We start from the raw sequence: 24,132 nt of genomic DNA, 5'->3' as shown, positions 1-24,132 counted from the left end.
ACACCTTTCTAATAAAGTCTCTTATTTACATTAGCCACTTCGTTGCTTGCAACCAATGAACTCCAAGTGGAATACTGCCTCATCAGGTTATTAACAGGATAAACAGAGTGGGATTCAACAGATCCAAGTTGATCTTGTCTGGCCTTATCAACCATTAGATGTAAATTCAGTATGGACATGTAAGTGTGGTCATGTTGTAAATAAGGTACAAATGACCACAAGAAAGATTAACCCATTGACCACCTTATAGGCCACCTCGTAGCATAACTGTTTTACAGTTATGATACAGTTACATGGTCTTTAATAGAAAGCCACCTTAACATACCTGACATGGGTCTTCACTACCCATTCTAGTCCAGGTAATGCCTCAGGAGTTTTCAATCACCTGAAAATGGAGAAACAACAGATCAGTCTTTTGAAGAGGAAGTTTTTTTAAAGATATACAAAATGAAAGATAAAGAGATCCTGCATGCAGTTTACACATTACAGGAGAAACATGCAACTTTTAAGAAATTTTAAGTAAAGTTTCATTGTGAATATCAATATGGGGACCTACAGGGACTCATCCTTACACAGTTTTAAATAGCTGAGCAGAAAGCTTTTGGGGTGCAGCAGGAGGTCTAATCTACAGTCATTGAAATTTTACAATGTGTCATTTAAGATGTCAGACTTTGTGCCCAGGTTACATTACAGTTCACTTGTGATGGGCAGGATTATTAAGAGTTATGGCTAATTTATGCGGCAACATATGGTTTTCTTTTACAGCTATTTTATTAAACAAGTTTTGCAAAGTTTTAACATTAAAATTAACAGCTAAAGAATTGTTTATGCAAGTTGCTGTCACAGTTTATGTAAAAGAGAAATATGTGCTATTAAAATCAGACATTTAGGTTACCTTTGGTTTTTTGCGATGCATGTTAGCTTTACACATCCTGATTCTCTTGCGATAATTTTCCTTTAAAAGGGGGGTATAGAGTGATCTCTTTTCATCAAAACAAGACATAATGCCCTGAAAGCTGACTTCAAACCATGGTTGAAAATTCAGTTATTTACATTTTATCACAATCTACAAATACATTTTTTTGTTGGTGTGTTTTAAAAAGAAAAAAAATGTCCATCATGCACTGCTGCAGGCAGCTTGGCACTTCAATACAAGAGGATTTTTCACCCCCGAGCAGTTTAGGTGGCTCTCGTAGGGAAGCCATGAGAACCCTGAGAATCAGCATAGAGTAGAAGAGGGACCAAGCAATTCCATCACTTCCTCTCTCAGTCTCTTACGAGGGGGTTCAGAGCCAGCCTATCATGCCAAATCCTGCCCCAGCCCAGCTGAGTTATCAGCATTTCTGGGATTCAAAGAGAAACCCTCAAGGGCACCCAGAGTTGGCTGAACTGTCATGTCTAAAGGAAGGTGCTGTCCCCTTCTGAGCTCACACAAATTATTTGGTGTCACACTTTAGAGCCACCTAGGGGCTCTACAGAAGGTGCAAACCAGGCTGGCTCGCACTTTTAAATATTGAGACCTATGTATGGAAACCAATCCAAGTTTCAGCTCAGTTGAGTTGAAAACTCTCCATAAATTAGAATTTTTGATAGGATTGGATACAACTACTTCCAACAACTTCCAGGGGTGAAAAGCTTTGGTTATTTTAAACTAAAACTTAACAACTCCATCAACTTTTTTTTTGGTAAACTTAAAATAAAATCCCCCCCACCACTTTTAAGAATGTTTCCAACTTTTAACAAGCCCATTAACTTTAGAGTTAATTTAAGTTTATTTGAAAGAGAAAACTATTTTATGGTCCACCCAAAAAAATGACAATTCATCACATTTACTTTGATTAAAAAAGGACTAAACTTTATTGACAAACTGCTGCAGACATTTTGACATAAGTTTAAGCTACCTATTTAGGCAGACTTACACATGTAGCATTTAACCTTCCGAGAACAAAATGGGAGGACGGTACAAATCCAATTAGGACTTTAACTTATGTACAAAGTGGATTTTGATTCCTTTTTCATTCAGCTGCAGTGTCCCTTTTTATATCATGCTAGTGTTGAGACATACTTGACTAACTTGGGAACAGTTCGATATTGACAACCGTCAACTTAAGAAAATCATCGGCTTTTTGGCTCCAGCGTCCAAGTGAGCTTTTCATGGAGTGCAGAATCTCAAATGGACAAAATATTTTCTTTTTAAATACTGAAAATTTAATTATTAATCCTATGACTGAAAGATTCTTCATGGCTAAAAAGCTCTGCATCAAACTCAATTCAGGAGGCCTTCCCTCCCCACCACCATCAACCTCTTCAAAACCTACTCCCTCCCCCTAAGTATCTCTCAACACAGTATGTCTGGGGCTAGATTTCAAAACCCACGTAATGAAAAAGTCAGTTTTACAAGCCTAATTTTGTTGTTGTTTTATATCAATTAACGTTAAAAATTGCATCAACTATTTAATTCATGAGGATCTTTCGTATTAAAATTTAACCTTAAGATTCAACCGCCATGTGCTTTTATAAAGGAAACATTTTTTTGAGACGTCTGAGCTCACTTTTACATGGTGGTGCCTACTGTCGTTAACGTTTGTGATTTTAAATCTTAAACAGCCCTGAATTTTGAAATGTAGCCTAGTTTGGGATTCTGCAACTACAACTTTACGGGATGCCTCAAATCAAAACTAAGAGAAAGTTAACAAGCCTTTACTTCAGAACCTTTAAGCAAGCAAAGTCACTTTTGAAACTAACAGGTTTGTGTTTTTTTTTTACTCAACTTCTTTTTTTATTATAAAAGGTACACTTCTGTTTATATTTAAACAACAAAGAAAAAAGCATCTACACACTTAAAAAATTAATTCAATATTCCTAAATCTATTTTAACTCATTTTAAAATACTACGTACAGAAGCCAGAATGCAGAGTTAAGAATGGAATAAGGTGGGGAGAAGAAGGGGACCACGAAGAAAAACACTTAGACAATTACTTGTCTGTTGTGGGTAAAGCAACAGGAATCCTGGGAGATACAAGAAATCAGTAACAACTTTGCTCATAACTCTTATTTTCCCCTCATGTTTGTTTTTAATAACGTCCATATGGGTGCTCTCTGTATGCTCCCTTCACTGGCCTAGCAGGAGGGGCCTTCAGCGACGGCCTGGTCCCATTCCAGTCGTCCTGGCCTGTGGGGAAAACAAAGACAGTTTATAAACCATGTGGCACTTACGGATGAACAGGGATAGGTCACATAGTAAAGATCACCAAAAACACTGCGATTCTTCTAATGTCTTGACACTTCCCCTGATGTTCCTTGCTTTCTACTTGGCTTGGCCCTATTGGGCAGTCTGGGCAATTTTTCAGTTTTGAGTGGAAGGACAGAAGGGAACAAATCCAAAAAGGCTGCCATTGACTCTGGAGTAATCTCCCACAACGAGGTTCTTCATAGACAAACGTGATCTATACTCCAGTCCCCAAACCTGGAGATACCCAACACCTTGCTTGACATAGTGAGGAAGTCAATCTTATGAGTCTGCAATGGCCTTTCCTGTTTCCAAAACAATTTGGCAGTCAGCTCAGGTAAGGTGGGAAAACTTCTCGAAGTCTTTCAGATTGGAAGCAGGCAGCCAGCCCCACTTCCACACAACAGTAAGTCATGTTTCCTTATGGAGAAGTGTCCTCTAGCTCTCTGGGAAAAGCAAGCAAGGGCCACTTTCCATGGGGCCCTCCACCAGCAGAGCTGATACTGCTCGCTCTGGTAGAGGGATGTGCAATCAAATGCTGCACTGACAGCACTGTTTAAGATAATTCCAAGGCCGGGCACGATGGCTCACGCCTGTAATCCCAGCACTTTGGGAGGCCAAGGCGGGCAGATCATGAGGCCAGGGGTCCGAGACCAGCCTGACCAACAGGGTGAAACCCNTCAGCTCAGGTAAGGTGGGAAAACTTCTCGAAGTCTTTCAGATTGGAAGCAGGCAGCCAGCCCCACTTCCACACAACAGTAAGTCATGTTTCCTTATGGAGAAGTGTCCTCTAGCTCTCTGGGAAAAGCAAGCAAGGGCCACTTTCCATGGGGCCCTCCACCAGCAGAGCTGATACTGCTCGCTCTGGTAGAGGGATGTGCAATCAAATGCTGCACTGACAGCACTGTTTAAGATAATTCCAAGGCCGGGCACGATGGCTCACGCCTGTAATCCCAGCACTTTGGGAGGCCAAGGCGGGCAGATCATGAGGCCAGGGGTCCGAGACCAGCCTGACCAACATGGTGAAACCCCATCTCTACTAAAAATACAAAAATTAGCCAGGCATGGTGGTGCATGCCTGTAATCCCAGCTACTCAGGAGGCTGAGGCAGGAGAATCGCTTGAACCTGGGAGGCAGAGGTTGCAGTGAGCTGAGATTGTGCCACTCCACTCCAGCCTGGGCAATAGAGCCAGACTCCATCTCAAAAAAAAAAAAAAAAAAAGGTAATTCCTTATCTCCTTTCTTAAGTCGACAGTTGAGAGAAGCCAGACAATGTGGTTCACATCCTCAAATGTTTCTCCTTTGTGACAGGGAAAAGCCTGAGGAATATGATCACATATTTCTAGAGGTGACCTCTTATGAAAATAAATTGCATTTAAGCTTATTCTTCCCACACCTTACACACACTAGTTCATCCTGAAGTATTTTTCCAGATGCCTGTATTCACAAGTATCTGCCTCCATCTTTATAGGCCTCAAACTCCTATATAGATCTAAAGTCACACAGAACCCTAATTATACCCCTAGTATAACACATATGTCCATCACTTTCCAAGTGGCTTCTGGGTATCAACAAGACAGTTTCTTTTTCTTTTTTTCCTGACGTATACAGATCATCCTGGACAGTTTATTTTTCTAATTCTGTTAATCAAAGCAGAGATCAGAACAGATTAACTGTGGCAACATCATATCAGGAGCACAAAGAAAAGCCTGCCTCTTTCAGTTTGGTCTTTTCTCCAGCAAAACAGAAATGCAATTTAGTCAAACACATACAGAGGCCCCACTGTACTGCCTCACTGATGGTGGGAAATACTTGGGTGCAATCACACTGCCCTTCTAAACAGTGGTATATGAGCAGAGCAAAGCCGTGTTAGTGATTGGCAACTGTCCAGTGCTATTTCGCTAAAACTGGTAAAAACAGTTTCCCTGGGCAAGCAGCTGATTGGCTACTTCATACTGTGCTGAGTTGGGCTCAGCTTGTCTGTCTCTGGGAGGCCCTAAGGGGCTCCTCTTTTTCAGCTAGGGATAAGGGGAGATTGTCAACCAGTATCTTAGTGTGAATTGTCAATTGCTGAGCCCCTGCCAAGGACTCTCTAGAAGTCCCTCAGGTATGCTGAAAATACCTCACACTGAAAAGGTAGCTCTAGCTGCATCCACTGCCACATAGTATTCCCAATGAGGCCTATTAACACAGGGCCATAACTGGCTCTTGAGGGCACACATGAGCAATGTGTTTTTAACCAAACCTCAGGGAAGGCAGCCTTGTCCTGATGCTGCTGCAGCCTCCATAGCTCTCTTGGGATCAAGGACTGTGTTGAGATGTCTTCAAGCCAACAAGGAGCTTGGTGTCAGTACTGTCCTGATTTGGCTCTCACCCCGACAGCCTCTAATCTGATTCTAATAGGCACTATTTCTTTTTTTTGAGACGGAGTTTTGTTCTTGCTGCCCAGGCAGGAGTGCAATGGTGCGGTCTCAGCTCACCGCAACCTCCGCTTCCCAGATTCAAGTGATTCTCATGCCTCAGCCTCCCAAGTAGCTGGGATTACAGGTGCCTGCCACCACGCCCGGCTAATTTTTTTGTATTTTTAGTAGAGACAGGGTTTCCCCATCTTGGCCAGGCTGGTCTTGAACTCCTCACCTCAGGTGATCCACCCACCTCAGCCTCCTAAAGTGTTGGGATTACAGGCATGAGCCACCACGCCTGGCCCTAATAGGCACTATTCTTGCCCCCCAACCTGGTCTGGCTAGCTGCTTGCCATCTAGGTCCCTTTCAGCTGACATCTCCTTTACAATGACATTCTTTTCAATTAGATCTAAATTTATTTTTTTTAATGAAATGGGGTAGATGAATACAGTTGTGTATGATTAAGTTCTTGTTATCTACCAAAGTGGCCTAGAAATTGGCAGCAAAGGCCCAGAAATACAACCCAGGTCTGGCTATTTCCCTGCCTAAAGTAGAAAAAAATCAACATTAGCTTATAAGTCTGCTGCTCCAATCAGGCCAAGCTGGTCTTGAGCTCTCGTTTAAGACACACACTACCCTTCCAAGAATAGTGATACCCCACCTCACTTTAGCAGTCCCTCTTTCTACCATGTACTGCAAAATTTAAGTAACCGTGGAACTCTCACTGTCACATCTAGCAAATTCTTGGCCTTCTAAAGGTTTATCCTTAGGTGTGTTTGCCTGACTCTCAATACTTTAGTCACCAGCATTCTCCCAGGCACTTACTTGTACATTCTGCCCCACCACAGAGATAAAGACATACCATAAGCTTCATAAGAATCCTGAACCTCCCCATGTCCATAGTCATAATATTCTGAGTCCCTGAAAGCCAAAGACAGAGTGTTAGGAAGCTACAGAGTAACTATGTTTTAGTTTCACCTTTCTCTCAAATACTTCCACATTTCAGTCATTTTACTATGTGTATTTCAGGAAAATACTTATTCTGCCCCATCCCTAAACCACAAAATATTTCCAAAATATGTATATACTATGTACTTATAAAATAATTATGACAACTACTGCAAAGAAAAATGGATACCACAGAATATAAAGTGAAAAAGCACAATCCTAAATCGACCCTCTTAATATAGCGTACATATACATGTACTCATAGGGCTCACCAGAAGCAAAAAAGAACTGTTTTATCACTGCTGTAGAATTCTGGGACTCTTTTTCAATCAATTCACAGGTAAGCTATATATATGGACACACAAGGAAATGGTCTTAAAGAGAAATGTAGAAAAGAACTTAAGTTATGGTAGTGGAATTCAAGTTTCTTGTAAAATTTTATGCAACTTTAATGTGGTTTTGATATTTTAAAATAATAAATAAAATAATGTAAAGGCATTTCTTCTTGTTTCCATGTAGTCACAGCTTGGAAATTTTTCATCTGTTACTCTCAGGTTCTAAATTAAAATTTAAGGTTCAGTTATCCAAATTTACAAATCCAAGTGTGTGCTTCACAGATGTCAAAAGCAGAGGAAAGCATTGCATGGTGGCATGCACCTGTAACCCCAGCTACTAGGGAGGGCTAAAGTGGGAGGACCGCTTGAATTCGAGTTCAAGACCAGTCAGAGTTGTGGGGGTTGCGCAGGAGATACCCTCAAAAGGTGAACTATTCTGCTCCTTAGGGTTGTGCTGTCTAAATCTCTGTTCCTCCAACTCCCTCCATCCATCCTTAGGACACAAAACAGTGCTTATACTGCCTGACTCACCCTTGACTCTGGCTGTAATAGCCTTCGTAGCCTTCGTAACTTTGTTCTGCATATGTATCATCATATCCCTAGAAGAACAACAACAACAACAACAACAACAACAAAAAATAAAATAAAAGATCAAAATCATAGAGTAGGAAAGGTAATTACATCCCATGGGAGTAGGTAGGCTTCTGAATTAAAAGGACATGACATTTCCCTCCAAAATGTTAATGCCTAACTATAGGATAGTCAAAAGAGAAAGGGTTACTAAACAAAGAAAACCCAAACAAATATGATATGCCATAGAACAAGTGTGGGCAGGAAGTACAAAATCGAGCTTTAGTATTATCAGTACTAGTAATAAGAAATTCATTATAAAACACTACATTAAGGTACATCTTATTTCTTGTTTAATCTACAGGTCTACAGTAAAACCATGCTTAAAATGGAAAAATCTTCTAATAGTTCAACATTCACTGCAAGAGAAGAGGGCAGATTGCAAATCTTACAGGCAACCCATGACACCCACACAAAGGACCGAGGCCCTGTCATTCAATTTCCTTTGGCAGCCTTCTAGGTATTGGGAAAGGGCACATTGTTCAAATTTCTTACATATTCTTCATATGTTTCTGGTGCAGGAGGTGGAGGCAAAGGTATCCTCTGGATGCCTGCTGTCCGTGCTCTTGGTGCTGGAGCACCCCTCACAGTAGGTGGGGGTGGCACGCCTCGAGTCACTGTGGCACCTCTGGTGATGGCTCCCCTTACTGGTGTACCACGTACCAAAGCCCCCCGAGGTGGTCCAACACCACGGCCCCTACAAAATGAAAGTTTATTTTAAATGGAGCTTTTTATTAACAGACCACTTTTATGTTCTGATTTGTTTATAAATTCTGGAGTTAAGCAGATTTCATGAAGCCTTAACTATTATTAAAGCACAGAGGAATGTACAGGGTAAAGGACCCATACTGCAAGATCCCCCAGGTCCTACAGTGGACCAGTTCATCACTGCACTACCTTGGGTAGGTCTGGAGAGTCTGAATACTCCATAAATGTCAGTCACAAAAGGTAGAATTTTAAAGTCAGACCATTAAAAAATGCTACGACTGTCCAAAATTAGAAGACCAAAAGTTTCAGCTAGACTGCAGCACTTGGCTATTGTCAAAGTGCCCAAGAGCTAGAACTTTTTTTTTTGAAATGGAGTCTTGCTCTATCACCCAGGCTGGAGTGCAATGGCATGATCTTGGCTCACTGCAACCTCCGTCTCCTGGGTTCAAGCAATTCTCTTGCCCCAGCCTCCTGAGTAGCTGGGATTACAGGTGTATAGCACCACACCCAGCTAATTTTTGTATTTTTAGTAGAGACGGGGTTCCACCACATTGACCAGGCCGGTCTCAAACTCCTAATGTCAGGTGATCTGTCTGCCTTAGCCTCCCAAAGTGCTGGGATTACAGGCGTGAGCCATCATGTCTGGTTGTAGAATTCTATTCTTGATGCAATGTACAAATCCTGAGACCCTTCCTAAGCGAGACATAACAGCACCACTAAAAGAGATGATACTAGTAGTCAAATTTATATCTTATTTCTGGGTGTCTCCATTATTTTTACCTGGGAACAGGTGGTGGAGGAGGTGCAGCTCCTCGGCCTCTCACTGGCACCCCACGTCCACGAGAGGGTTCAGGTACTCCATTCAAGTAGGACAGCTCTAGAAATTGCTCCTGGCAGATATCATCCATCATGTCCTGGGAATGAAAGATACAACAAGTATTGTGTGATATCTATAGTTTCTACTGAGAAACCATCGGCCCATGGGAGCCTTGAATTCTAAGAACAGCTTTGAGAGCCCAGATGAGGTCTCACATCATTCATTCTCTGAAGTCAAATGGCACCCTACCTGTCACCTCTTTGAGAAAAGTCTTGATGGCAAACCCCTCATTATTCATAATGTGCTCCCTGCCTAGCTCTCTGGATCACTTCCATTCGTTCTATATATATATATATAAAACCTCCTCACAAGCCAGACTGAACAACTTGTAGTTCAGAGCCTGGCATACTCTTACACATCCATTCTTTGCAAATAGTTTCCTCTTTCTGGAATAATAAAAGCCACTACCATTAATGGAGCTGTATGCACTTGGCTCTATATAATAAACTTTATATAGACTTTTCAGTTTTATCTTCAAAATGTCCCTGAAGTAGGCAGATCTCCACATTTTACAGTTAAGAAAACAGACGCAAGGAGTATACATCAACCAGCTTAAGAACACAGAGCTAATAAATGGCAGACTCTAGATGTGAATTCGGAATTACCTGTCTCAAAATCTAGGTGTTGGATCAACAGGCTTTTTTGTCCTTACACTGTCTTTTTTGTCCACCTGAGGGATTCTTAACTCATCCTTATAAGACTTGTCTAAATAAGTGTCTCTTGAAAAACTTTCTCTTGATGCCACCCCTACAACTCCTCTTTTCTCAAAGTACCACGTATTCCTACATGCAAGCACTTACCGTATCATTTTAGAATTGTCTGTCACTAAACTGTAAGCTCTTCAGGAGCCATTTTTGTAACTTTACACCCAAGCATAGTATCAGACATCTGACAGATATTTAAGAAATGTTTGGATGAAAAACCTGAAGTTCAGAAACATGAAATGATAACCTGTCCAGGAAGACACAGAGAGACAGACATACATGGTCCAGTGCTCTTTCTACTGCACTGTGCAGCATTACTGGTATAGTTAATTGTTCTAAGGGGAGAATGGAGGGCTCTGGTCACAGATGCAAAAATAATCTCACTTTTTTTTCCTCCACAAGAGGGAAAAATCAAGCCAAATGCCATTTGCAAATCTTTTCACACTTCCTGTTGAGAGCCATTCAGTTTTAATACTTCATGCATTTTTACATATCCCAGGTGTATACAGATTCAATAGATGATGCTAGTCTTTGATGCCCCGCTCAATTGTCCGGCTCCTCCTATCTTACATATTACTGCTGCTTGAGACTCACACCTTGGAGAATCAAGTAACTAATGCCAGACCATTGCTCAGACTCCTCCAACTACCACAGCAACACTGAGGAAACCCATGTCTCCCCTGCAGGCATCTTTTTCAAAAGATTCACTTACATGGAAGCCTCATAAACCTAACCCTTCTGAGGAATATGAGGGAGACTAACAATAAAGAGAGGAGATGGGTATTCCCTCTGCAGTCCTTTGGAAATTGAATGCTTGGGTGATCAATAGAACACCCCAAAAGAGTAAAAAGAATTCCCTTGAGTAAGATTAACCAGCTGTGTTTTTCTCTAGGATATGTTAAATGGTCTGTTTCATGTTGAACATTCTAATGAAGATGAGGTACTTGAAAGCAAAGCAGCTGCAAAGACATTTGAGACTGTTGGCATCCTTGGAGTTCAGCATTACGGGTACAAAATGCCTAAAAGTTTTGTTTTATTTTTTTTGGAGATGGAGTTTCACTCTTGTTGCCCAGGCTGGAGTCCAATGACACAATCTCGGCTTACTGCAACCTCTGCCTCCCGGGTTCAAGCGATTCTCCTGCTTCAGCCTCCTGAGTAGCTGGGCGCCACCACACCCGGCTAATTTTGTTTTAGTAGAGACGGGGTTTCTCATGTTGGTCAGGCTGGTCTCGAACTCTTGACCTCAGGTGATCTGCCCACCTCGGCCTCCCAAATTGCTGGGATTATAGGCGTTAGCCACCGTGTCCGGCCCACGCTGCCTATAAATTTTTGCTGTATCAATTTCACATCCTCTGACACTACATTTAGTTCCAACTCCCTCATTTAACATTCAAGAAAACCAAGGACTGTATCTTACCTCCTCTTAGTTTTCTGATGAACACATGACACTTACTCAATTCTAGTTGAATAATATTCCAAATCCTTCATAAGCTTCCAGATTCATCCTTGTTATTAAATATTCAACAGTAGTATGTTAACTCTGACAACCACCCGGCCTTGCTAAAAGGCAAAAATAGTACCATTTCCTATTTATTCAAAGTAACATTCCAACCAAGTATTCAAAGATAGTAATAAGCAAGATAGATAAACTGGCCTGTCCCATCTCTATCTAGTCCTCAGTTATAGTCTGAAAAAAGCTGCTCACCAATCTGTGAAACATCAACAGTCAGCCTCTTCCAAACCAAACTCATCCTCAGCAAACTCCTCCAGGAAAGAAATCCCTGAGTGTGCTCAGGTCAGAATTTAACTCAGTAACACTAGATGCTATAAGCTGCTTACTGCTAGCCTCTACTCTCTACAGCATAAACTTCTTGAGTGCAGGGACGCACCTTAGTCACCTTCCTAACACAATCTCCTTGTTCCACACTACTACCAAAATACTCAGCTAGGTGAAGACCCTGTTAAACCTTAGTTAACCAAGTATCAGAATGCAGGCACATTGTGGACCCGAGATACTGACAACAGATACCGGTACACAATGACTACCACATTAGACAAGGAGGGACAGAGTGGCCTTGGAGCATAATGTTCGGAGAACTAGGTACAAGCAATGAACTACCTCAGGAAAATGAACATAAATGCAGAATTTGGTATACATACAGGTTATGCAGAGACCTTAGTTAAGAAACCCTACCTTCACAACAGCATAAGATCCCAGCTCTCTTTTGCTCAGAAGACACAGGATATGGATTTCCTTACCGGTACTAGAAATTTCTTGACTTCCTCCATGGCATGGGCCATAAGAGCATAAGCCTCACATGGGGGTCCAAAGACTTCAATGAAGACATGCAGATCCATATTCAAGTGGGCATATTTGGGGTCTCCACCTTTGCGTAGCTCTTCCTCCTATGGAAAAATGCAGAGAAACGTCACACCACATGGACTAGCGAGAAAACAACACCTTTACCTCTAAGCCAAAGAAACAGCAAGAAACATCCCCAATGTCTAAGAAAAACAGTAAAGTTTAATTGGTATGAGCTGAGAAGAATTAAAAAAAAAAAAAAAGAAATAAAAATAGTACAGTGTAAGAAAGTAAAACAAGCAGCCAGGCATGGTGGCTCATGCCTGTAATCCCAGCACTTTGGGAGGCCGAGGTGGGTGGATCACTAGGTCAGGAGTTCGAGACCAGCCTGACCAACATGATTAAGCCTCACCTCTACTAAAAATACAAAAATTAGCCAGGCATGGTGGTGCTTGCCTGTAATCCCAGCTACTCAGGAGGCTGAGGCAGGAGAATCACTTGAACCCGGGAGGTGGAGGTTGCGCCATTGCATTCCAGCGTGGGCAACAGAGCAAGGCCCCGTCTCGAGAAAAAAAAAAAGTGAAACAAGCTCTGAAGAACAGTAATTTGCACAGCTAAACTTGCACATGGTCTGCTGCTAACAGTTAACTGTCATCTTAAATCCCTGAGATATCCACTGGAGCTCTTACTAAAAGCATAAAGAAGAAAAACTTAATTCTAGTCTCTATTCAGATAATAGCTGTGTGCCAAGCATTTGTTTTTAAATCTCAGGTAGAGCGGTTAATCACCACGAGCTCTGCTTATCTGCTTATATGGTCTAGGGAGTGCTAGGGGAAGAAAGAAGTCAGGACAGAGAGAAGAAAAGCTCATGTAAATCTCATTAGCCAGAACAACACACTTCAGCCCTAACTATATGCATCTAGTAAGAAATGACCTGAGAAAACAAACACGTGTCCATTAGGCTACATAAAAGGAGGGTTGAAAGAATAGGTTTTTGGACTGTAGCAGGCATATCTCATCAAATAAGGTGACCCCAGAAGGCTAAGACCATTCTGTTTCGGTGAGAAGTTTCTTGTCACAGAGTACACAGTGTATGCAGCTATGGCATGGGAAAAGACTCATTAGATTCTGTAGTCCAGATTACTCATGGTTCCTTTTGGAATACATTCTTTTAGTGAGCCTCACATTCCAGCTGGCTATAAAACAAACCAACTAATCCTCAAACTCATCTGCTCTCACAACACTATTGTTCTCACTTTTCCAGGTTACAAAAAAAGGGGTGTGCTGTTTGCATTTTAGTGTCTTTTGTCTGCTTTAGACTAAGTTTTAGTATATCCAGCTCCCCTTTCAAGTTTTCACAGACAATCCTACCAACGCGCAAGATGCTACTGCTGTGTCCATTACTATGCAGTCAAAAGTCCAAAAGAAAACTATCACCAGGGCATACCTAGGCTCTTCCAGGGTTGCCAAGCAAGTAAATTAACTTGGTGTATAATCTCTTGCATCCAATGCAAACTTAAAGGAGCCACATTCTGTACATACACAAAATTCTTGCCTCTATAAGGGATCCATACTGCATTCTGGGCAAGCAGAAGGCATTAGGATGTCCTCTTGCCTCACTAATGTGAGCTTACCTTGGCTTTGTCTCTCATTGAGCCCTTTCCCAGCACAGAGATCTTTGCACCAGTCTCTTCCTGCAGTCTTTTGATTGTATTCCCTTGGGGTCCAAGAATCTTTCCTACAAAATTGAACTGACAGAAAATAAAGGATTTCTAAATATATATGCTACTATATAAAAACATCTCCACATAAATTACCTCATTTGATTTTAAACAACCCTGCAAAGGTAGAGTATTACCATTCCCATTTTGCTGAAGGATGCTGAAGCCATATTAATAAAGTGATTAGCTTAAGATTATGAAACTAGAAAGTGGCAGGTTCCTAGACCTGAATTTGGCTTTTCTGATGTATTCTGGCGCTCTCCCATAATATACTAAGACCTTTACTATTTTATTTTTTACTTTATTTTGAGACAGGCTCTCACTCTGTTGCCCAGGCCAAAGTGTAGTGACATGATCATGGCTCACCGCAGCCTCGACTTCCTGGGCTCAAGTGATCCTCCTGTCTCAGCCTCTGGAGTAGCTGGGACTATAGGTGCTTATCACCATATCAGGCTAATTTTTGTATTTTTTGTAGAGATAGGGTTTCGCTATGTTGCTCAGGCTGGTCTTGAATTCCTGGGCTCAAGCAATCTGCCTGCATTGGCCTCCCAAAATGCTGGCATTACAGGCATGAGCCACTGTGCCTGTTTATGCATGCCTTAACATACATAAACATTGTTAAGGCAGTGACCTTAGAAAAGACTATATAGCACCCTTTGATAGCACGCTGGATAAACTAAATGTAACTAATTGCTTTCCTTAAAAAAAAAAAAAGGAAGAAAAAAAGAGCATTTACTTAGAAGTAAACTTTTAGTAAGAAAATAAAATTAACTTCATCCAATTGAGGATTTGTATTATATTTCCTTTTATTTAGATTTCAGGTTAGTCTTTTGACAGAGAGCAACCCTTCAGGTTTTATTTTTTCTTTGAACTTGTAGCCTAAGCAGTCATTAAAGAAAGAAACTTTTGACAATAAAAGATTATTACATTTCCTTCCTGGCTATAATTATGTTATTAGTTAAGAACTTAGATATTTCAATTGCCAGAAACAGGTACTGCAAGCATGAAAGAGAAGCTTCACAGGCTTAAGTTTCTAAAGCATCACAATCCCCAGGAGTCCATGACTCTCTCATAACTATAAAGATAACTCAAAGGTGCAAGGCACTTTTTGCCTTACCTTGGGATACTGCTTGACAGGTATCAGCACTCGCTCTTTCAGTTTCATGTTCTTATGAGAAAATAAATCCAAGTAATTCTCTTCATCGTCCTTTTTTGAGTCTCCTTTCTGAATCTTCTCAATTTCTGAATAGGAAAAACAATTTAAATTTTTGCTCTGGTAAATAAAAGCAAATTTTGAAGTCTGCTTAAAGCAATAACATGAAGTACCATATAGTGAGACCAAATAGTACACATGAATGTGCCAATTTCAGAAAGAAACTAGCTGAAAGTACTAAAGTTATATGAAGTTGATTAGAAAGCCCAAAGCCTGTTTCTAATAAAAGCAGTGTGCTCTTCTAACCTCACCTGAAGCCTCACGTGAGAATAGAGACATTTAAATGTTTCTTAAACCGATTTAACAAAATTAATTGGGTGAGATGGGGAAAGGAGAATAAAGAAACAAACAAAATATCAAAATCTGCATCAAGACAAAATATAATCTTACCTTGAAAAAAACAAAAGTCAATAATCTAAATATACAATGGATAGTTCCATTAAAGTTCCACGGTGACATTAGTACTCTAGATACTAGTCCTTAAGAGTCTGAAAGACCTTGTTCTTACTCTGCTACTCACTAGTCATGTGACGTAAGAGAAGTTAATAAAATATGTAGATATGCCTAATTAAAGCCAATTTTTCATAAAGTACTTAATATATCGTCACCATTATCTAGCCCAAATTCAGCCAATGTCTAAACGATACAAAATGCACCAGGTACTTTTTTTTTTTTTTTTTTTTGAGACGGAGTTTCGCTCCTGTTGCCCAGGCTGGAGTGCAATGGTGCCATCTTGGCTCACTGTAACCTCTGCCTCCTGGGTTCAAGCGATTCTCCTGCCTCAGCCTTCCAAGTAGCAGGGATTACAGGCATGCGCCATCATGCCCAGCTAATTTTGTATTTTTAGGAGAGATGGGGTTTTTCCATGTTGGTCAGGCTGGTCTTGAACTCCCGACCTCAGCTGATCCACCTGCCTCAGCTTCCCAAAGTGCTGGGATTACAGGCGTGAGCCACCGCGTCCAGCCCAGCCACAAGGTACTTTCTAAAAAAACATTTTATTGAAGTATAACTGATATGTAAAAACCTATACATAATTAATGTATACAATTCATGATGAGTTTGGAGATAAGTATACACCCATGAAACCATCACCACCATCATGGTCACAGACATATCCATCATCACCCAAAAGTACTTTCAATTCGCAGGTTAAGACAGTTTCATTAGATAGAAACTTGGCATATAAAAAGATTTCCTACCATTAAGGAACTTCATTCATTGAGTGACTGCAAGTGTTTAAGTGCTTCCTATGGTATGGAGAGGCAGACGAAGGGAGAGCTATAATAGGTACAATCGTTAACCACTATGGAAGACTTACTAAGAGCCAGGCATCTGTCTTGCAAAGCACAGGAGATACAACAGAGCAAGTCAGACTGGTCTCTGTTCTTCACTGTTTATATACTGGAGTTCCCAGACTATAGGGGTGGCAGTGAAGTATAGTTAAGTGCTATAACAGGAGTTCTAACAGAGATGAGGGAAAAGTGCCCAAGGAATGAGCAGCAACTGAAAGCTTGTATGATCCACTGAGAATGGTTAAAATATATATACTCCCTAAAATCCGTGGAATATTCTAAATATCAGAGAATAATAGTATTCCCATGTTCTAGAATTTTAAGACTAGGGTTCCCAAACTTCTTCATGCATCAGAATCACCTAGAAGAGGGCTTATTAAACTAGACTGCTGGGCCTCAAACCCAGTCTGGGATTTGTGTTAGGAATTTGCAATTCCAACAAGTTCCCAGGTAATTCTGATACTGCTGTCCAGGGATCATACTTTGAAAATCACTGGCTTAAAGTATAAACATACCCTACGTCAAACACGTTTTGCAAATCTATACCCTTAACAGTTTTTATTTATTTACTAATTATTATTATTTTTTGAGACACAGTTTCGCTCTGTCACCCAGACTGGAGTGCAGTGGCACAATCTCTGCTCACTGGAACCTCTGCTTCCCGGGTTCAAGCGATTCTCCTGCCTCAGCCTTCCAAGTAGCTGGAACTACAGGCATGCACCACTATGCCCGGCTTTTTTTTTTGTATTTTTAGTAGAGATTCACCATGTTGGCTGGTGTGACTTCAAGTGATCCACCCACCACAGCCTCCCAAAGTGCTGGGATTACAGGTGTGAGCTACTGCACTGGGAGTTTTTATAATAAATGTTTAGAGAGGTGCAGCTGTGAAATATATAGATGAAGCAAAGTAACTGACTCAGACATGCTATATAGAATTAGAATTTCAGACTGAAGGCTTGTTTGCTAAAAAGCCTAATTTCAGATGCTATACTATACCATGAACTAATAGAGCACATAACTCTCTGGTTTTCTGACAAAATTGCTGACGAACTGTAAATATACTTAATTAAAACCTTTAATCCTACAAGAAGAACTGTAAATGACAGTGCTCTTCACAATCTTATGTTTCACTGCCTGGAATAGAAAACAAATTTGACCTTACAATTAATAGAGTAATGCTTCATTCAACACTATACTTGTGAGGGTAATCCTAACCCTAACCCTTACTGTTTGGTGGCAGATTCTGACCTCTACCTCTTTTCCCCTGCTGCTAATATTAACTTTTTCTGATCAATCTTTTTGAGCCTACTGTACCTGACCACACCACTTTCTAAGTTCTCAGACTGGAAAACTTAGGTACTCAATCCTCGAAGTCCTAGAAGAACAAATATGCCATAATTCTGATCTGAGAACATCACCAAGGAGTTTTTAATAACATGGAACAGGCCGGGAGTGGTAGCTCACGCCTGTAATCCCAGCACTTAGGGAGGCCAAGGTGGGCAGATCACCTGAGGTCAGGAGTTCGAGACCAGCCTGGCCAACGTGGTGAAACCCCATCTCTACTAAAAAAAAAAGATATATATATATATATATATATATAGGCCAGGCGCGGTGGCTCACGTCTGTAATCCCAGCACTTTGGGAAGCCGAGGTGGGCGGATCACTTGAAGACAAAAATTCGAGATCAGCCTGGCCAACATGGTGAAACTCTGTCTCTGCTAAAAATACAAAAATTAGCCAGGCGTGGTGGCATGCGCCTGTAATCCCAGCTACCCAGGAGGCTGAGGGAGGAGAATCGCTGGAAGCCAGGAGGCAGAGGCTGCAGTGAGCCGAGATTGTGCCACTGTACTCCAGCTTGGGTGAGAGGGCGAGACTCCATCTCAAAAATATATATATNAAGATATATATATATATATATATAGGCCAGGCGCGGTGGCTCACGTCTGTAATCCCAGCACTTTGGGAAGCCGAGGTGGGCGGATCACTTGAAGACAAAATTCGAGATCAGCCTGGCCAACATGGTGAAACTCTGTCTCTGCTAAAATACAAAATTAGCCAGGCGTGGTGGCATGCGCCTGTAATCCCAGCTACCCAGGAGGCTGAGGGAGGAGAATCGCTGGAAGCCAGGAGGCAGAGGCTGCAGTGAGCCGAGATTGTGCCACTGTACTCCAGCTTGGGTGAGAGGGCGAGACTCCATCTCAAAAATATATATATAGGCCGGGCGCAGTGGCTCACGCCTGTAATCCCAGCACTTTGGGAGGCCGAGGTGGGCAGATCACGAGGTCAGGAGATGGAGACCATCCTGGCGAACATGGTGAAACCCCATCTCTACTAAAAATACAAAAAAGTCAGCTGGGCGTGGTGGCGGGCACCTGCAGTACCAGTTTCTTGGGAGGCTGAGGCAGGAGAATGGCGTGAACCCGGGAAGCGGTGGAGCTTGCAGTGAGCGTGAGCAAAGATCACACCACTGCACTCCAGTCCGGGCAACAGAACGAGACTCCATCTCAAAAAAATATATATATGTGTGTGTGTGTATGTGTGTATATACGTATATATATGTGCGTATAGGTGTATATATACGTGTATATATGTACATGTGTGTATATATGTGTATATACGTGTATATACGTGTGTATATATGTGTGTGTATATATGTGTATATATACGTGTATATATACACAGACACACACACATAATTAGCCAGGCACGGTGGTGGCTCACACCTGTAATCCCAGCTACCTGAGAGGCTGAGGGCATGAGAATTTCTCGAACCCAGGAGGCAGAGGTTGCAGCGAGCTGAAATCATGCCACTGTACTCCAGCCTGGGCAACAGTGTGATACTCCATCACAACAACAACAAAAAAAATGTGGAACAAATTAGATACTTCATTTTATCTATGTCGCTTTGTGCTTCCTAGGCTATCGAGTTAGACCTTTCAGCTGTATTTTATACCACTTTCCAGAAACCTTGGTCAGTGCAAGATGACTCAAAGTCTGTTAATCTGTTATACTCCTACAGGAAGGTGTGTTTACATGCAATGTAATACACTCTGTGAATTTAAGGCCTTTCATTTTTTCATTTCTTAAAGACCACTGTGATAATATAAGACCTTTCTATAACATGGATTCTTCTATTTTTGAACTAGTCAGATCTTAGAATCCTTCTGTCCAATGATTTCACAACTTTTTAGAGAACAGCAGTGGCCAGGCATGGTAGCTCACACCTGTAATCTCAGCATTCAGGGAAGCTGAGGCAGAAGGATCACTGGAGCCCAAGAGTTTGGGACCACAGCAGGCAACATAGTGAGACCCCTTCTCTACAAAAAAATAACAAACTAGTCAGGCATGGTGGTATGGGCCTGTGGTCCTAGCTATTTGGGAGGCTGAGACAGGAGGATAAGGAGTTGGAGGCTGTAGTGAGCCAAGATCATGCCACTGCTCTCCAGCCTGCGTGAAAGAGTAAGGCCCTGTCTCAAAAAAAGCAAAGCAAAGCATTTTTAGAGAATTTAGAGAAGGATCATTTAAATAAAACAGAGGGTTGAAAAGAGAATCTGAATTTTAACCTACAAAGCAAAACACTGGTTGGGCACAGTAGCTTGTAATCCCAGTGCTTTGGGAGGCTGAGGCAGGATGACTGCTTTGGGCCCAGGAGCTTGAGATCAGCCTGGGCAACACAGCAAGACCCTGTCACTACCAAAAATAAATAAATAAATAAATAAATAAATAAATAAAATATTTTTTAATTAGCTGGGTGTAGTGGTACATGTCTATAATCCCAGCTACTCAGGATGCTGTGGTGGGAAGATTGCTTGAGCCCAAGAGTTCAAGGCTGCAGTGAACTATGATGACGGTGCAACTGCACTCCAGTTCAGGCGAGGAAGGGAGAGAGGAGGGAGAAGGGAAGGAGAAGGGAGGAGAGGGGGAGGAAGGGAGAAAGGGAGGAAGGGAGGGAGAAAGGAAAGAAGGAGGGAAGAGAGAGGGGGAACGAGGGAGTGGGCAGGGAGGAGATGAAGGGAGAGAGAGAGAGGGAAGAAAAGGAAGCAAGCAGAAGACTAAGAAGCTACTTGAGCTTTCAAGAAGGGTGGAGGGGGCCAGGCGCTGTGGCTCACGCCTGTAATCCCAGCACTTTGGGAGGCTGAGGTGGGTAGATCACCTGAGGTCAGGAGTTCAAGACCAGCCTGACCAATACGGTGAAACCCCATCTCTACTAAAAGTATAAAAACGAGCTGGGCGTGGTGGTATGCTCCCATAGTCCCAACTGCTCGGGAGGCTGAGAGAATTGCTTGAACCTGGGAGGCGGAGGTCACAGTGAGCCGAGACTGCGCCACTGCACTCCAGCCTGGGTGACAGAGCAAGACTCCGTCTCACAAAAAAAAAAGGGGGTAGGGGGTTCCTTGTTCTCTTTTTTTGAGACACGGTCTCACTTTGTCACCCAGGCTGGAGTGAGTGGCACAATCATGGCTCACTGCAGCCTCAACCTCCTGGGTTCAGGCGATCCTCCCACCTCAGCACCCCCAGTAGCTGCAACCACAGGCATGTGCCACCATGCCTGGCTAATTTTTTTTTTTTTTGTAGAGATGGGGTCTCCCTATTTTGCTCAGGCTGGTCTTGAACTTGTGGGCTCAAAAGATCCTTCCACCTCGGCCTCCCAAAGTGGGGGGGTTTTGGGGCGCCCTACTGGGGCCCCTTTTTTTTTTTTTTTTTTTTTTTTAAAGAGATGGGTTCTCTACTGCCCAGGCTGAAGTACAGTGACACCATCATAGTTCAGTGCAGCCTCGAACTCCTGAGCTCGAGGGATCCTCCCACCTCAGTCTCCTCAGTAGCGAGGACTAAAGGTACATGCCACCTGACCCAACTGGGGCTGAATATTTATTTGATGCCTACTATATATCAAATACCATAGAACTATTACCTCACTAATCCTCAAAAATAACTCAGTGAACCGAATTATCTACATCTGAGGAAACAAAAACTCAAAGAGATTAAATAACTCAGTGAACTGAGTTACTTACATCTGGGGAAATAAAAACTCAAAGAGGTTAAATAACTATCTCTAGGTCATAAAATTGTTAAAGTAACAGATTAAGAATTAAAAACCCAGGCCTGGCTAGGCACAGGGGCTCACATCTATAATCCCAGAACTTTGGGAGGCCGAGGTGGGAGGATTGCTTGAGTCCAGGAACTTGAGACCTGCCTGGGCAACAGAGTGAGACCCCATCTTTACTAAAATGTAAAAAAAAAAAAAATTAAATTAAATTAAATTAGCTCAGTGTGGTGGTGTGTATCTGTTGTCCCAATTACTAGAGAGGCTGAGGCAGGATGATCACTTAAGACCAGGAGCTGGAAGCTGCAGTGAGCTATAATGGCGCTACTGCATTCCAGCTTGGGTGACAGAGTAAGACCCTGTCTCTAAAAAAAATTTAACAAAAAGTTTTAGAAAACCCCCAAAACTCAGGCCTTCTTTTTTTTGAAACGAAGTCTCACTCTGTCGCCCAGGCTGGAGTACAGTGGCGCAATCTTCGCTCACTGCCACCTCCACTTCCTGGGTTCAAGCAATTCTCCCTGCCTCAGCCTCCCGAGTAGCTGAGATTACAGGCGTCTGCCACCATGCCCAGCTAAATGTTGTATTTTTAGTAGAAACAAGGTTTCACCATGTTGGTCAGGCTGGTCTTCAACTCCTCATCTCAGGTGATCCGCCCACCTTGGCCTCCCAAAGTGCTGGGATTACAGGCGTCAGCCACCACACTGGGCCTCTAACTTTTAATTTCATGCTTTTCCTATTGTCTCTTGATGAGTGTGTGTTTGTGGGGGGCACACTTTATTTAAGCAAGGAAGAGCTGATTTGTATAAAATTTTGGGAAGTACAATTTACACCCTCAGGCACTGGCATGTAGCCTAAAGGTAATAAAGAGGCTTTATGGGTGTCTCAGATGTTCAGTGGTCTGATGGTCTTTCTTTTTTCCTTTTCAACTCTGTATGTCTCTCCTTGTCCTTGCTTTCCCTGGAGAGCTAGAGTAGACTGAAGCGTGAAGAAAAAAATCAAGGAGGAGTTTCCTAAAAATGGTTCAACCTCAAGCAAAAGTACTTTCTAGATAACCCTTTTGAGAACTGACTTCTTTAAGTAATCTCTGCTTGGGTCTCTGGAGACCTTGGATGTCCCAAGAGCCACAGAAAACAAAGCTGAGGTGTAAACAACACAAGAGGTGACCCATTTGTTTCCTGGCCACTTAGAATAATCATATCTTATCCACTGCCTTCTATGTGTCAGGAATTTTGTATTTATTATCTCACTTCGTCTTTGTAACCAGTATTATCTTCATGTGACAGACGAAGAAACTCAGGCTCAGAAAAGTTATATAACTTGCCCAAGATCTCAAAACCAATTAGTGACATAGCAGACACTTAAACCCAAGTCACTTCTTATACCAAAGAGAGTAAATTCAATTAACCTTTTGACATTTCCTTCATCTTTTACTATAACTTAACCTTTCCCCCCCCCTTTTTTTTTTTTTTTTTATCCCAACCAGACTGCAAGCTTCCATGATGCTTAATACGTCTCTGAGGAAAGAACATGGGTTTTGAAGCTAGACAAAATGGGTTTGATTCCCAGCTCTCCTACATGCTTGGTGTATGACTTTAAAAGAGAATGTTAAGAAGAAAAATGGTAAGAAAAAAAGAGAGAGGGCGAGAGAGAGATGTAATGTATTAAAAAATGTTAATACTAGAGAAGTTTGGGAAAATTACATACAAACTTTATCAACCAGGCTGGGTTAACTAAAAACAAATTACTACAAATATATCATTAACTGAACTTTTTTTTTTTGAGAGAGGGTCTTGCTCTGTTGCCCACACTTGAGTGCAGTGCACGTTTGAGTGCAGTGGCGCAATTTCAGCTCACTGCAACCTCTGTCTCCTGGGATCAAGTGATTCTCCTGTCTCAGCCTCCCGAGTAGCCGGTGACTACAGGCACGTGCCACCACACCCGGCTAATTTTTCTATTTTTAGTAGAGGCAGGGTTTCACCATGTTACCTAGGATGGTCTCGATCTCCTGACCTTGTAATCAACCCGCCTTGGCCTCCCAAAGGACTGGGATTAGAAGCGTGAGCCACCGCGCCCAGCCAACTGAACGTTTGATATGGTCTGCATAAGGAATAAGACAATGCTCAAGATTTTCTAAGGTGTCCAGAGCAAGTGTTTCTAGGAGAGCAAGATTCTCAGCAGAATTGATCTACAAGGTCAGGGTTCATTTCATACCCCCCTCTAGCCACCCAATATACTTGGTTCTACACTTCTAAACACAGCACTTCTCCTTTGCCTGTTGTTTAACAATCTCTGGATTCTTTCCACTGCTGAGATCTATAATTCTTAGTACAGAACAATGCTTGATACACAATAGGGATCTACAACCATTAACCAAATTAAAGAAATATACTGGCTGGGGCGCAAAGGCTCACACCTGTAATCCCAGCACTTTGGGAGGCCAAGGTGGGTAGATCACGAGGTCAGGAGATTGAGACCATTGTGGCCAACATGGTGAAATCCTGATGGGGTTTAGTTAAACCCTTTAAAGATTTAAAGATTTACTCTAGCTAAATCTAAAAATTGGGCGTGCTGGTGTGTGCCGGCGTGTGCCTGTAGTCCCAGCTACTCAGGAGGCTGAGACAGAAGAATCGCTTGAACCCGGGAGGCAGAGGTTGCAGTGAGCCACGATTGCATTACTGCAGTCCAGTCTGAGTGACAGAGTAAGAACCTGTCTCAAAAAAAAAAAA

The 24,132-nt window shown here is 42.1% G+C and overlaps 1 protein-coding gene across 2 annotated transcripts in view; it reads right to left on the bottom strand.

The window, feature by feature from the left end:
- KHDRBS1 (KH RNA binding domain containing, signal transduction associated 1) overlaps positions 1–24,132 on the bottom strand; it is a 45,955-nt gene that overhangs the window by 14,585 nt on the left and 7,238 nt on the right. The window contains exons 2-10 of one of the 2 annotated variants that reach the window (XR_001882406.1): positions 14,975–15,099; positions 13,771–13,887; positions 12,094–12,240; positions 9,034–9,167; positions 8,041–8,242; positions 7,447–7,514; positions 6,495–6,553; positions 2,980–3,172; positions 326–385 (exon numbers count right to left, since the gene is read on the bottom strand). Coding sequence is in view for 1 of the 2 variants with exons in the window: in XM_017857060.1 (XP_017712549.1) it covers positions 3,075–3,172; positions 6,495–6,553; positions 7,447–7,514; positions 8,041–8,242; positions 9,034–9,167; positions 12,094–12,240; positions 13,771–13,887; positions 14,975–15,099 (950 nt within the window). In the remaining variant the exon portion in view is untranslated. Of the gene's footprint in view, positions 1–325; positions 386–1,833; positions 3,173–6,494; positions 6,554–7,446; positions 7,515–8,040; positions 8,243–9,033; positions 9,168–12,093; positions 12,241–13,770; positions 13,888–14,974; positions 15,100–24,132 lie in introns of those variants that run through there. The other variant, XM_017857060.1, reaches the window with a different exon arrangement.

The sequence above is a fragment of the Rhinopithecus bieti genome, unplaced genomic scaffold (genome assembly GCF_001698545.2).
Source record: "Rhinopithecus bieti isolate Rb0 unplaced genomic scaffold, ASM169854v2 scaffold_44592, whole genome shotgun sequence".
NCBI classification, from domain to species: Eukaryota; Metazoa; Chordata; class Mammalia; order Primates; family Cercopithecidae; genus Rhinopithecus; species Rhinopithecus bieti.
Note: the sequence above shows the minus strand (reverse complement) of the source record. Positions and strands in the feature narration are given on the sequence as shown.